The sequence below is a fragment of the Microtus ochrogaster genome, chromosome 8 (assembly GCF_000317375.1).
Source record: "Microtus ochrogaster isolate Prairie Vole_2 chromosome 8, MicOch1.0, whole genome shotgun sequence".
NCBI lineage: Eukaryota > Metazoa > Chordata > Mammalia > Rodentia > Cricetidae > Microtus > Microtus ochrogaster.
Genome location: NC_022015.1, coordinates 55014114 through 55027285, shown reverse-complemented (window position 1 = coordinate 55027285; position 13172 = coordinate 55014114). Strand labels below are relative to the sequence as shown.

The following is a 13172-nucleotide window of genomic DNA, read 5'->3' as shown; positions in this document are numbered from 1 at the left end:
CATGAACTTTGCATGCCTTTACTTTTCAAGACTCTAGCTGTGCTAAGGTGTTTTTCATGAGTAAACCGCATGAGACATAAGGTTTTTGAAAGATCTCTCTCTCTCTCTCTCTCTCTCTCTCTGTGTGTGTGTGTGTGTGTGTGTGTGTGTGTGTGTGTGTGTGTGTGTGTGTGTGTGTTAAACATGATGTGATCTGAAACCATTTCCTATTTTCTCAGCAGGAGGGGAGACCGGGAGAAAGGTCTCTTTCTCCACAGCTCCTTAGCTTTCCATGCTGATGGTCAACTCTTCTCTCTCAGTTCAGCCCTTCAGGATGGGCTGACTACAGAACGAGCAAGGGAGGTTCTGGCTGGTCCAGAATCAGGATTCTGCCCAGCCACCATCAACCTCCCTATTCGTTCACTCTTGGTCCATCTCCCTCTTTTCCTAGGATAGCGACTAAACGCTGGCAGACCTTGTACAAAGGAGAGAAAGATTCCTTAGCCAGGCACAGTGTTGCACACCCATAATCCCATCACTCAGGAGGCTGAGAAAGAGGGATGGGGAATTTGAGCACAGAACTAGGATAATTATCTGTAGCGCAACGCCTGCTCTACATGCTATGGTACAGCTCGTGAGTTGGGCAAGGGGCTGGAGACTGAAACACACACACACACATACATGAGAGAGAAAGACAGAGAGAGAGAGAGAGACAGAGAGAGAGAGAGACAGAGAGAGAGAGACAGAGAGAGAGACAGAGAGAAACAGAGAAAGACAGAGAGAGAAAGAAACAGAGAGAGGTAACTCCAAGAATGTCCTCTTTATTGTGTTCTAGGGAAGCTTATATAGGGTCTCCTTGATTAATAGCCATGCCCTAACTCTCAGCTGCAAGCCCACCAGAAACCACTCCCCTGCCATCAGGAACTCCTGAGGGTCTCATGCTCAGAGCAGCTGCAAACAAGTTGTTTGCTCAGAGCAGCTGCAAGCACAGGAAAACAAGTTGTTTACTCCGGCAGGCAGGGGGTCACAGGAAATTCAGGGTCTGGAGGTACACAGTCCCCAATAATTATCAAGACTCTATCTCAAACAGAAATGAAGAGAAAGGCTGGAGAAATGATTCCGAGGTTAAGAGTACTGACTGTTCTTCCTGAGGTCCTGAGTTCCCAGCAACCACATGATGGCTCACAACCACCTGTAATGAGATCTGGCGCCCTCTTCTGGCATGCAAGCATACATACAGGCAGAATACTGAATCTTCAAAAAATACAAAATCTTCAAAAAAAAAAAAGGAAGAAAGAGTAGGGGAATGGTTGTGGGGAGAGAGGGAAAGTTAAGAAAAGAGGAGGAGATGAGAACAGGAAAGGGAAGAATCCCCCCCAAAACAGAACATTTTCTTCTCTGGAAAACTTGAAAAGGGCACTAATTCAGGGCCCCACTTGACCCCTTGGCTGGTCCTGGTGCAATCCACAGAATGAAGATCTCCCCGGCAGTCTATGGTGACCAACACTTCCTAAGGCAGACGCAAAAGAAGGCCAGTGGCCTCCAACCATCCAGCAGCCTATGAGGAGGACAGCGACCCCTGGCATTTCCCCAGTAGCCTTCAAGCTGAGCAGAATTGCCAGTCCAACTCTCCGACGCTCCTTCTAGCAGCCGTTCCACATCTGGTTCTGCCATACTGGCTGGGAGGCAGAGATCTCCCCTTCCCCCCACACATCTGGTTCTGCCATACTGGCTGGGAGGCAGAGATCTCCCCTTCCCCCCAGCCAACTCGGCACAGACCTCTGGAATCTTACATCTAAATCCCAGTGTGAGTCTGAGGTCATGGTCTAAAACCACGAGGCAGTGACTCTGGTCTTCTGAAGGGATACATTTTCTTAACAACTGCTGAGTTTATTTTCGGATAAGTCTGGGGGCTTTGCCTGTGGGATATATGAAACTCATGACATAGCCCAGCAACCCCAGTCAACTCTCACAATCCAATTAGTAAAGAAGCGCCGCTGTAATTTAAGGACAAGCCACTATCCTTGCTATTTCCCCTTGACACCGAGATAGTAAGTGATACTGTGGGAACCCTGAAGGGTGCCCTGCATAGAGCGTCAGCAAAAGGCAAGATTGCCTCTTCCGAGGCTGCTCTGCCCTGGAAGATTGGAATTTGGGGAGGATGCATTCGGAAGTGATTCTTTTCCCCCAGTGATGACAACTCTCAGTATCACATAAGAAATGAAATTGAAGCATTGATCTTATTCTTCAAATATAGGATAGCTTCAATATTAAAATTAACATATAAATTTAGCATCCATCTTCTTCCCGCCTTCCTCCTGCTGAGTAAACGCGCATAGAGAGAATGAATCACTGAGACAGTATGCAGTGAAATCAAGTTCATTTTTCAAATACATTGGTTCAAATGCAGCCAGAGCCTGTTTCATGGGCACCCTACAAATGTTCCCAAGATGCCCCCCTCTCGCTGCCTTTGTCCAGAGGATACACAGGGCAAGCAAGAGGACCTTGACAGGGGAGTCGCTGAGAAGCAGATCCTAGAATATCAGGCTGCTGCACTCTCTTTCCGACTGCAGGCTTTTAGTTAACTAGCAACTTCCACCAATGGTTCGGCCACCCATGCCTTCCCCATCCCCGTTACCTACCTGACCATCTACTGTGATTGAGGAGCACCTACATGTCTTGTGTCTTGATTCACCTATGAATCTACTTTCACCCCCACTGTGAAGACTGCTGCTACTTTTTCAAAGCCAAAAGCAGCAGGCTAAAATTTACTCTCCGATGTCACCAGTAAACTGGGAATTAGGGAATAGCGGGAAGGTTCCACAGCCCCAGTAAGACCAGCTGTCCCCCTGGGAAGAAAGGGGACCACACATTTATGCTATTGTCTTGTCCTTTAGCAATGTGAAGTTTCCAGAATCAGGCATTTCTGACTCCAAATGTGTACTCACCTAGTAACTGACCTAGACCTCAAAGTTGTGTGTATTAGACTTAGGGCAAGCGCTCAGGTGCTTACACAACGAGGTTCCCCTTACCGTGGGAGGGCAGGCTGGAACTTTCAGCGTGGTAAGAGTTTCTCTCCCCTGATTCTTTTCCTCAGCATAAATCTGAGATGAAAACCACCATGAGAGAGAAAGAAACCATTCTCTAGTCTAGTGAATTCACCACTTATGCAGGAAGGATGATGAAGTCGCACTAGTCCAACTGCCAGGGACTGACTTAAGCCCGATTCTGCTCGGGAATTTGCTTTGGAAATGTAGCCTCAGGATGCACAGACCACTTTGAGACAGTAGAATCCACCACACTAACACAGTCATGAAAACTCAGATAAATGAAGAAGCATTTAACTCCCCTTAGGAGAGACAGGATAGCATCAGAAAGGGAAGGACAGACTGACGTTCACTGTGAATCAACATCTTTCTAACCAGGCTTCCAGGTGAAATGGGTGGTGAGTATCTGAAGTCCACAGCCACGCACCCAGAAGCTGTGTGACAGTTGGAATGTATCTGAAAGTAGGGTGATGTCCCCCTGACCACAACATCCATTTGTTCCCCTTCTATGGGAAAGGGAAACTGAGTGCTGTGGGCAGTTATGTTCTGCTTCCGTGAGCTGTACGTGCTCCAGCAAGGCGGACCGAGAAAGCCAAGTCAGTGTCTAAGAGGTCCTGCCACTCTAGAGGGCCTCAGCTACTAGGAATGCAGAAGGAACAGGGTATAGGAGCCAGCAACTCATTCTTCACCTTGGGCGCCCTGTCCACTCTTATCCCACCAAAATACTTCCTTCTTCAAAAGATAACGATGAGGGGGAAAATAAATAAATAAATAAAAAGCATACCCTCGCCAGATCACAAGTGGACGCTTGCATGGTTTTAAGATTACTCTGGTTTGCTGTCCATCATAAAAGCCATCTAAGACATTGATGATGCAGCTGTGAGGATGCACACTAGCCAATTTGTGTTCCACCTAGGACCATTCAACCTGGAGAAGTGACATCTAGAGGCAGCCTTGATGATGGTTTGGTTGACACAGGAGGTTGCCAATGGTTAAGTGCGGGCAAACCATGGGAATGCAAATTTTCCCCGGACAGACTGAGATACTAGACATCAGTACCACACCACAGCCTTCCATTCCAAGGGCAAATTGTCCTCTCCCTGTGTCAGTCACCAAATGCTGACACAGAGCCTCAACGACAAAATGACATTTACTTTCAAACACTCTGGTATGTAACTATGTCCACGAATTCCATAGCAGATCAATCAACACGAAGATTACTCATTCCAGGGGCACCTTGTGAAGACAAAAATGAGAAGATTCTTTTGAATAAGACCCTTTTGCCCGAGCTGTGTGGGCATGGAAGCATCTCAGAGTGAAAGATTGCCCTTCTCCTATCACTCAAGAGCACCTCCAAGCTTACACTTGTCTGGGGTACTCCCTGCATGTTCCTGGTGTAGAAACTTTTGTGTTTTGACTTCTTTACTTTCCCTTCCAAATGTACCTTCCCTTCCAAGGCTCATGACATTATTGCCTGACCTAAGCAGTAATCCCCCTTCTCGGTTATTTCAAAGAATGAGAACAGTAAGTCAGGGTGGAGCTGGGGGAGGGGGCTCACATGCTGCTTGAAATTTCTCTTAAGGAGTTAACTGAGAAGTTTGCCACACACAGCAAGCCCAAAAATGCTTTTCCAAAGGGGAGGGTGGAGCCCTAAATGCTTTGCCTTATACCAGAATTGGCTGAATGATAATGGGGAAACTCACACCTATGTGGACTTCAAGGAACAACAATAGTCATGAACTTCACCTCCCCTGGGTTTTTGTGTGTGTGTGTGTGTGTGTGTGTGTGTGTGTGTGTGTGATCTCTACTAGAAACAAATGGCTTCTTTTTCTCACTCTGTTGAACACCGTTTGTAGTTTTTCATCTTTACTGTGCCTTGTTGCTTTGGTGTGGTTTGGTTTGGCCTGCTAGAAACTGAGACAGGGCTCACACCGCGGAACCCAGCCTCCACCACTACAGGACACGCCCAGTTTAAGACGGATCTCCATGAATGCTGTCTCAGTTTCAGACCCAGGCATCAGTACAGACCTTTTACCCAAGCTTCTGTGTTTGGGGCTCTTCCTTCCACACGTAGAAAAGACATCAACCAAGACCATCTCCTTAGTTTATTTTTCTAGAGTCCTTAGCATGCTACATTAACCTGACAAAAGCTTAAGCTTGTGCTCATTTCACCAGACAGTTCATGCAGTTCACAGCTGGGGTTGGTTTATATGGACATGACACATGTTTCCATTCAGCCATGTGAAAGGAATAATTCTTAATGGAGTTTGTCTCTGAAAACTGTCCAAGCTTAAATAAGCGTCTGCGTAGTCCGCTCTGTTCTGAGGTACAGTCTCTCTTAGGAATGGGAGTGATATGTCCCTGTTCATAGTCTGGGCAGCAACCGAACCACTCCCTGAGGTTTCCGGTAGCCTGAGGACTCCTTTTTTACAAAATTGCATTCAAGTACACTATTTAGGTTGAATAGGAGTAAAGCTGACCCTCCAGCTCAATCTCCCTCAGGCCCAGCCTCCCCAGGCAGTCCTTGGCTTTAGACTCATTTATAACACTCGGCGCTAAATCCACAGAGCAAACCTATTTGGCATTTTCCAGTGAAGTGCAGGAAATTACATTAAGTTATGTTTTTATTGCTAACGTATAGACTATCAAGCACGGTCACTTCGTTGAACAGGAGGAAAGAGTATACACTATCAGTGGACTCTCCTGGGGGGAGGGGCAGGGTTCCAGCACACTCAAAATGTCACCTGGTCACCACCCACTTTAGGACGATGTGTTGAGTATTCTGGAGTCCGAGGAATCGGACCTCTCGTCATAGTCATCCTCTGTGTAGATGGGCTGCTTTGTCACGATTGGACACCCATCGTCGGGGATGGAGATCCGAGGGTCCTCCGTGGTGCGGGAGGAGAGCACGGGCGAGCTCCGGAAGACGCTGGTGGAGTTACTAGGGAAGGGGCTGACATACTGGGACCTCAGTTGGTACTGCTGCTGCAGCGTCATGGTGTTCCACAGGGTGACATCGTTGGGTAAAAAGGGGCTCGATTGGTTTCTGGCCAAAGTATTCCTCAGCATCAGTGGGTACCGGGGTGGCTGGGGAAAAGGATGCTGCAGGGGCACGGCCAAGGGGTTGGGGACCACGTTGCTGGAGTCCGCCGAAAAGCGCAAGGTGTCGGGGACTCGGAAGGCGGAGCCCACCGACCACTTGGAGGAAGAGATGGGGTAGGAGCCTAGCGTGTGTTCAAAGATGTGGCCGCTGGAGGGCAGCACGAGGCTCTCTTCGGCCGTCCGCTCCGCCCCGGCAGCCGAGGACCGACTGGACAGCAGGACCTCCACTGCACTGACCAGGTCGCCCCCGCAGCCTTTCAGGATGAGCTCCAGCACAGTAGGCTTCTGGTTGGGGAAGATTTTCTTCAACACTTCCAGGGGTGGTCGGTTGGCTTTCAAGCTGAAGGGCAGGGAGACGGTCCCCGATGGGCCCTCGATCAGAAGGTGGCTCTGCTCCGCGTGGTACTTGGGGCTGTCAGGGCAGCTCTCTGAGTTGCCCCCGTTTTTCTGCACGGCATATCCCCCTTCATCCACGGACACAATCTCGGGGCTCTCTGGAGTGAAGCAGTTCTTGCCTTTGACCACATCTGGGGAGCTCCTCTGGTCGGTGTCTTTGTCACTGAAGGTCTCCGCGGCGTTGTCCGCTGAACTGCTGTCCCCAAGTCGCTCTTCAGTCAGATCTGGAAGACAAGAGAACAGCTGGGTTAATCCCTTCCTGCTGTGCTTGGCATCGAAAGTTACTCAGACTTCTGGGATGAGGAAGTTTGGGTCATAACAGGCTTCCAGTCTTTAAAGAAGGCAAAAAACATTGGCAAATGGGGTCAGCAAAAGAGGATGGCTCAGGGTTTTCTTGGAATGCGGTAGGAGAGGAGGCTTATCTTAAACACAGAAGGGCCACATAAGCCAGTAACCTCCAAAAGCTTGGAGTATACAGCATTAGCTACCCAATTAGAGGCTCAGAACCAGGCCAGAGCACATGAGAAGGCCACTGAAGGGGCTCTGGCCATCACCACCCAAAAGGGCACTTAATAATCACACCTGCTCCCCATGGGGCTGGTTTTATGTTATAATATATATTTATATATAATATAATATAATATAATGTAAATAGGACTGGATAGTATATTATATATTATATTATAACAATATAATATAAATTCTGACAGGATTTTCCCCCCTTTTAACCAGGTTACCATGTACAATAACTAGTTGGTATAGTTTCTAAGCAAGCGATAAATACAACCCTTACGAACATTTGTAAAAAGTCACGGAAGAGCCAGGCAAACGCATCTGCCTGGGCCTTGTACTAAAGGTCAAACAAAGTCCAAATTCTGGATCACAGACAGGTGCAAGAGAAGAAAAAGAAATGGCTGGAAGGTTTGAGAGCTGCAGAGAGATCCCTGTCCACCCACCATGTGAGGCAAGAGGTGGATGGCCGCCTTTGTGTGAACCGGTGTGTCAGTGAAGTCTGTGGAAAGAACCTACGTCCAACATTCCAAATTCTACTTGAAGGGGGCAGGATGACAAAGAACAGCCTTCATAGAGCCGAGACTAGCTATGAAACAGACCAGCTGTCAATTTCGACGTTTTAACAGAAGACAGAATCCAGGAAAGCGGCTTTACCACCCTAAAGAAGCAAAAGGGAGAGGCGAGAGTACTTTGGGTTTCATAGTAAATTCTAACAGAACTGTAAATAAAGGAACATAGATTTTTTTTATTAGCAAACTACAAATAGATTTTTATCCTTAAAAAAAAAAATAATGTGCTAGTTGTGGCTGCTCAATCCAGAGTAACTGGTCTGAAAAACAAAGAGCAGAAAACCACTCCCAGGGAGGCAGTAGTCAGGTTGTAAGCTATGTGGATCTGTGTTTTCTCTTCAGGCCTGAATAGCCTCATTGTAGGCCTCTCTGTGGACAAACCTGATTGTGTGCAGATAGCCAGAGGTGAAATTTCATCAAAGAAGCTTCTAGAAGGCATCCCTCCTACCTGTTGTTGTTTACTTTAAGAGCTTAACACAAAAGCCCATTGATAGACATTTTTCTAGCATTACAGGTATCTTAAGTAACATGAAAAGCCAATGAAAACCCATTGCCAAATGTGTGTTTTTAAACATTCTCAAATTATAACAAATCACATAACATCCAACCACATCTAATACAAATTTGTAGTTATCCCAATTCACTTTCACTACACTGCTGGTTTTTTCTCAATTAAAAACTGTTAGGCTTCTATTGTGGGGCTGATTTGTAGTGGACACAATGAATCCCCCTTTTGCTTTCAACGACGACTCTGGGATTCACCAGAGACCTAGTTTTACAGAGAACTTTCACATCTCCTCTCCTACTGCTTCCTAAGACAACAGGCCCAGCTTCTATCTCCCAGTTGTTGAGCTATTTGAGTTCCATGTCCTTGAAAAGACAAAAACCAAACAAAAAAGGTCATGGAGATTTATATCCTAACCAGCCTACATCCAGGTATTCCCCTGACTCGTGACCCCATACATAACCCAGCTATCACTCTGTCCCTAAACCTGGAGAAGGAGTGGACGGTGACAATGTGTTCACTCTGAAATGGGCACCCAGTTAGATTTTGACCCCTGGTCAATGGCACTTTGAAAAATAAGTTCAATACTTTCCCGCAGGCAATACAGACATGATGTTTAAAGTGCCATATATCTCTAGGCATCTAAATTGAGTTTTTATTATCTATTATTAGCACTAAGTATGTATTGACCTGCAATAGGCCAAAACAAGGACACAGAATAAAAAACATGGAAAATAGCAAGAAGCCTAAGTTCAGAGAACTTACTAACTTGGGGTAAAGAGATACACGTGCTGGACAGAGAGCAAACAGGGCCAGGCATAGTGTGGGAAGCATCAAATACAGGACTCCAACGCCTAAGGTTGGAGCAACCCACATGTTCACCAGTAGATGGAGGGATAAATAAAATGGAATATTATCCTGCCTCATAAAGGAATGAAATTCTGATATCTGCTACATGGACCTTAACTGTAGTCTAAATAAATAAGCTGGCCACAAAAGAGATGGCATGATTCCACTTCTACGAGATCCTTAGGATGGATGAAGAGACAGTAGAGGTAGCTCCAGAGGAATGGAGATGGGGTTACTGTGTAATGAATATGGAGTTTCAGTCGGGGGTAGGAAAGGCTCTGCATGGACAGTGGGGACTGTTTTAAAGCATCATAAATGCCTTTAATGTCACCAAGTTGTGACACCCCAAAACAGTAAATGATAAAATTTGTTACATCTACTTTACCATCAAACAGGAAAAGCATGACAGAATATCACAGCAATCTGTTGATGGTGAAACTCATCTCTGCTCGCTGTTTGCTTTGTTTTTGCAGAGAAATGGGAGTGAAGAGCACACACTTCGGGGAGCAATCTACCCACCTGGAGAGCCCACAACATGGTGGTCGCTAATAGAAATGTGGAAAGCTTCATGTTTTAAAAGGTGAAATTTCACCTGCCCCGAATTAATTCAAACACTGAAGTGTCTGAGGAAAAACCGTTTCATCAGCTCGGCTCCCTCTTCCCCAGCTCACATCAGGCTCCAGGTAACCGCAAGACCAGAAGGTTAGTGAGACAGAATTAGGATCAATGCTCTGACTACTCAAAAATACCTACATCAAAAAAAAAAAAAATCTATGTTTCTCAAGGTGGCAGCGGATACAGTGTCCCAATCAACTAGGGACTGAAGGGCAGGATTCTAACATGAACAGGAAACAATCCTACCTTCATATTGTTCTCCAAGTTCTGCAAAACACACCTCATGCAATCTTACATGGCTGCCAGCTTTTTCAGTCACTGGGAGGCTCCAAATGACACGTGGTGACAAAGCCATCTTCCCCTTTTTGTGTTGTCCTTTGCCTCTGCCACCTAGACATGCCAGTGAGCTGTACACTGTGGGGCATTTCTTGAGGCGCAGAGGAGGCCTGTGCTGAGGCACCCACACTCTTGGGAGATTTCTGGGCTCATCAGCCTCCCAATCTCAGTGTGCAAACTACGGCTAACTGGGGAAGGCTGGTAGGAAGCCCTAGGAATCAGTGCATGAATTAAGGGCTTTCTAATCAACTGAGCTCAGCACTGTGAGAGAGAGAAGCAGGATCATACGCCAGGGGGAACACGAAGTCTCGAGAGGTAAGTATAAGCCGGATGTCCACCAGCACCCAAGGGCGCTGGGTTTCAAACCAGAGCTAAGGCCAAGGCGGGTGGATCTCTGAATTCAAGACCAGTCAGGTCTATGAAGCGACCAGGACAGCCAGGGCTACACAGAGAAATCCTGTCTCGAAAAAAACAAAACAACAACAAAACCCAATCAAACCAAAAACAAAGAAACAAAAACAGACCGTGCTAAGAATGATGGACCTCAAGACCCCAAGACAAACTCCTCACCCAAAATTAATTTTGGAAAAGCAGGCTAGACAGTCCCTGTAATTTAGGGACACTGTGACGTCTACTATTGCACCTGAACTAAAGGCACTGCAAAACTCCTCTAAACACAGACCCTCACAAATAATTACAGAGGGTGAAATTTAAGCTCAGCGATAAAGAATAATTTAATAATAGGTGTTTCTTTACAGTCCCAGGTTTTTCCCTAAATGAAGTCCCAGGTTTTTCCCTAAATGAACTGTAGAAATCATTCCAGTTTGTCTAAAACACAAAGGCCTTTCTAGATACAGAAACATGGGGCCTCAGCCGAGAAAATGAAACAGGAAATATTCCCACACCGCTCTGCCTCCTGCTGTACGGAAGCTGAGACTCTAATCAGAACACAAGGAGAGAAGGCATATTTCAGCTGACAGTTTTAACTCTGTATACCATACAAGAAGGCAAAAGACCTCAAAGAGTAGATGAAATCATAACATGATTTTTCCTGTCCTGACAGGTCAGTCCCTACAAGGGAGGGCGTGCTTTTGAAATAACATCTAAAAAAATGAATATTACCAAATATCCAAACTTTCATTTCATAGCCTATGAAGCAGAAATACATTCCACTCAGAAACAAACTCTTCATCCGGTTTATAAGAGCTTCAGTTTAGGAGAACACATTTTCTTTGGAAAACAAAGACTCCACGACTTCTAAGCACGTGTGTCATATGACATGTATACCGTATGATGACGCGTGTGCCGCGTGACGATATATGTGCCATATGGTGACACATGTCGTGTGATGACGCTTGTGCCATACGCATGGTGACACATGTTCTGTGTGACGACACGCGTGCCGTATGGTGACACGTGTTTCGTGTGACGATACATGTGCCATACGGTGACACACATGTTGTGCGATGACACATGTGCTGTACGATTACATGTGTGCCATATGACACCTGTGCTGTGTGATGACGCGTGTGCCATATGCATGGTGACACGTGTTCCGTGTGACGACATGCGTGCCGTATGATGACAACTATGTTTTGTTATGAAATTTAAGGAGAAAAAAATGAACACATGAAAGTCTCTTCTGGTCTAAAGCTTACGCTTTGAACATTCTAACGTTCTTTGAATTCCTTCATAAAAAGCCACAACTTTAAAATAAAATGTATTCAGATAGCTAAAAAAAAGCCAGCCATATGTGTGAAACAAACATTATGCTCAAACACATAAACACGGAAAATTGTTCTGACTTTTCTGTCACTGGGTTTATACATTCTAGCCAATCAGTGCATGAGGCCTCAATCCACCTACCACCTAGAAGGAGACAAACGCAATGGCAGAATTCTCCTAACTCAGAAGTCACAGGGCTCACCCTCCCTGCGAGGGTACCACGCATGTGAAATGTAGATTGTCGGATCTCATCTGCTCCTGTGATTTTGGGGACATAGACCTCTAGGTAGGTCCACGTGGGTCACTTCCAAAGGACGCCAGTCTACATTGCAATAGCAGGAAGAGCCATGCAGGGGCTTCCTGGACCAAACATTTAACCAAGCAGCATTTCATGCTTCCTGTTAATCTCATACTAGGAGTGAAGAATCATTAAAAACTGGATAAGCAGAAATTTGAACTAAGTGGGAATAATAATCTTGTTCTAAAAATTTTGCGTGTGTGCCTGCCTGTACATGAAAACACTCATGCTTTGCCTTGTAAAAAAAAAAAAAAAGTCAACACTGGTTTAACACTGTATAAGAAAGGGTTACCTAGCCTGGCCTGGTAGTACACCCTTGCAATCCTAGCACTCAAGGGCCTAAGACATGATGAGTACCCTAAGTCTGAGATCCTGGAACATGAAGATTTGGGGAGGACATGTTGCTTTGTGAGGGCTGGTGGGCTGGAGGAAGTATAGTTTGCAGTTGTAGACTCGATGTGCCTTACAAACTTCGTCTGATCGCTTTCTTAGAAGGCAGAAGCTTTCAGAAAGCAGAGGAGAAATCTATAAACCTACCTGCCCAGCTGCTATTTACAAAGTACAACTGACTACTTGTTTATCCAACAACTTAACAAATCCCCACAAATCCCTTAGACCCCTAGCTAGGTACTGGGCTGGGGAAGATTATACACAGGTGACCACAGCATTGCCTTGGCCACTGGGGCCTCCAGGTAACTAATCTTTTGCAAAACCCCAAAGCATCTGCTGAGTTGGTGGGATTTTTATAATACAACACAGCAAGTCGTGCAGAGGCCAGGAGCAGGCCAGGCTGTGGCATCTTCACATCGGAGGAAATATTATAAGTATTCACACATGAAGACCCTGAGTGAAAGACAGCAACAATTGCCGGGAAACAGAAGAACACTGATGTCAGCTTGAAATTCAAGCCTGACTAGGAACTGAAAGCAAGAGTTAATGTTCTCGATTGTTCATACTGCACCATTATGTGGAGGGCAACTACACTTTTTAAAATTGGCTTAACCAAAAAACAAAATAGAAACTGTTACCTACCTCTCTACTTTAATCCACCTTCTCAGAAAAGTAGAGTGTGTTGTTTGGGCCAGAAGACAGCGGAGGGACTGTGGGGCAGAACATGGGTATGATAAAGGGGTGTTCCTGTGACAGCCACGGGCCTACCATATCATCAGAGCTACACAGAGAGACTCCAAGGATCTGGGTGGCTAAGGGCTAGAAGGGGTTGCAACAGGTTAAAAGGA

The 13172-nt window shown here is 46.0% G+C and overlaps 1 protein-coding gene across 1 annotated transcript in view; it reads right to left on the bottom strand.

Moving 5' to 3' along the window:
- Positions 1–5786: 5786 nt before the first annotated feature.
- Dmrt3 (doublesex and mab-3 related transcription factor 3) overlaps positions 5787–13172 on the bottom strand; it is a 12549-nt gene continuing 5163 nt past the window's right edge. Inside the window, exon 2 of the mRNA XM_005352091.1 lies at positions 5787–6748. Coding sequence (XP_005352148.1) covers positions 5787–6748 — 962 coding nt within the window. The remainder of the gene's footprint in view (positions 6749–13172) is intronic.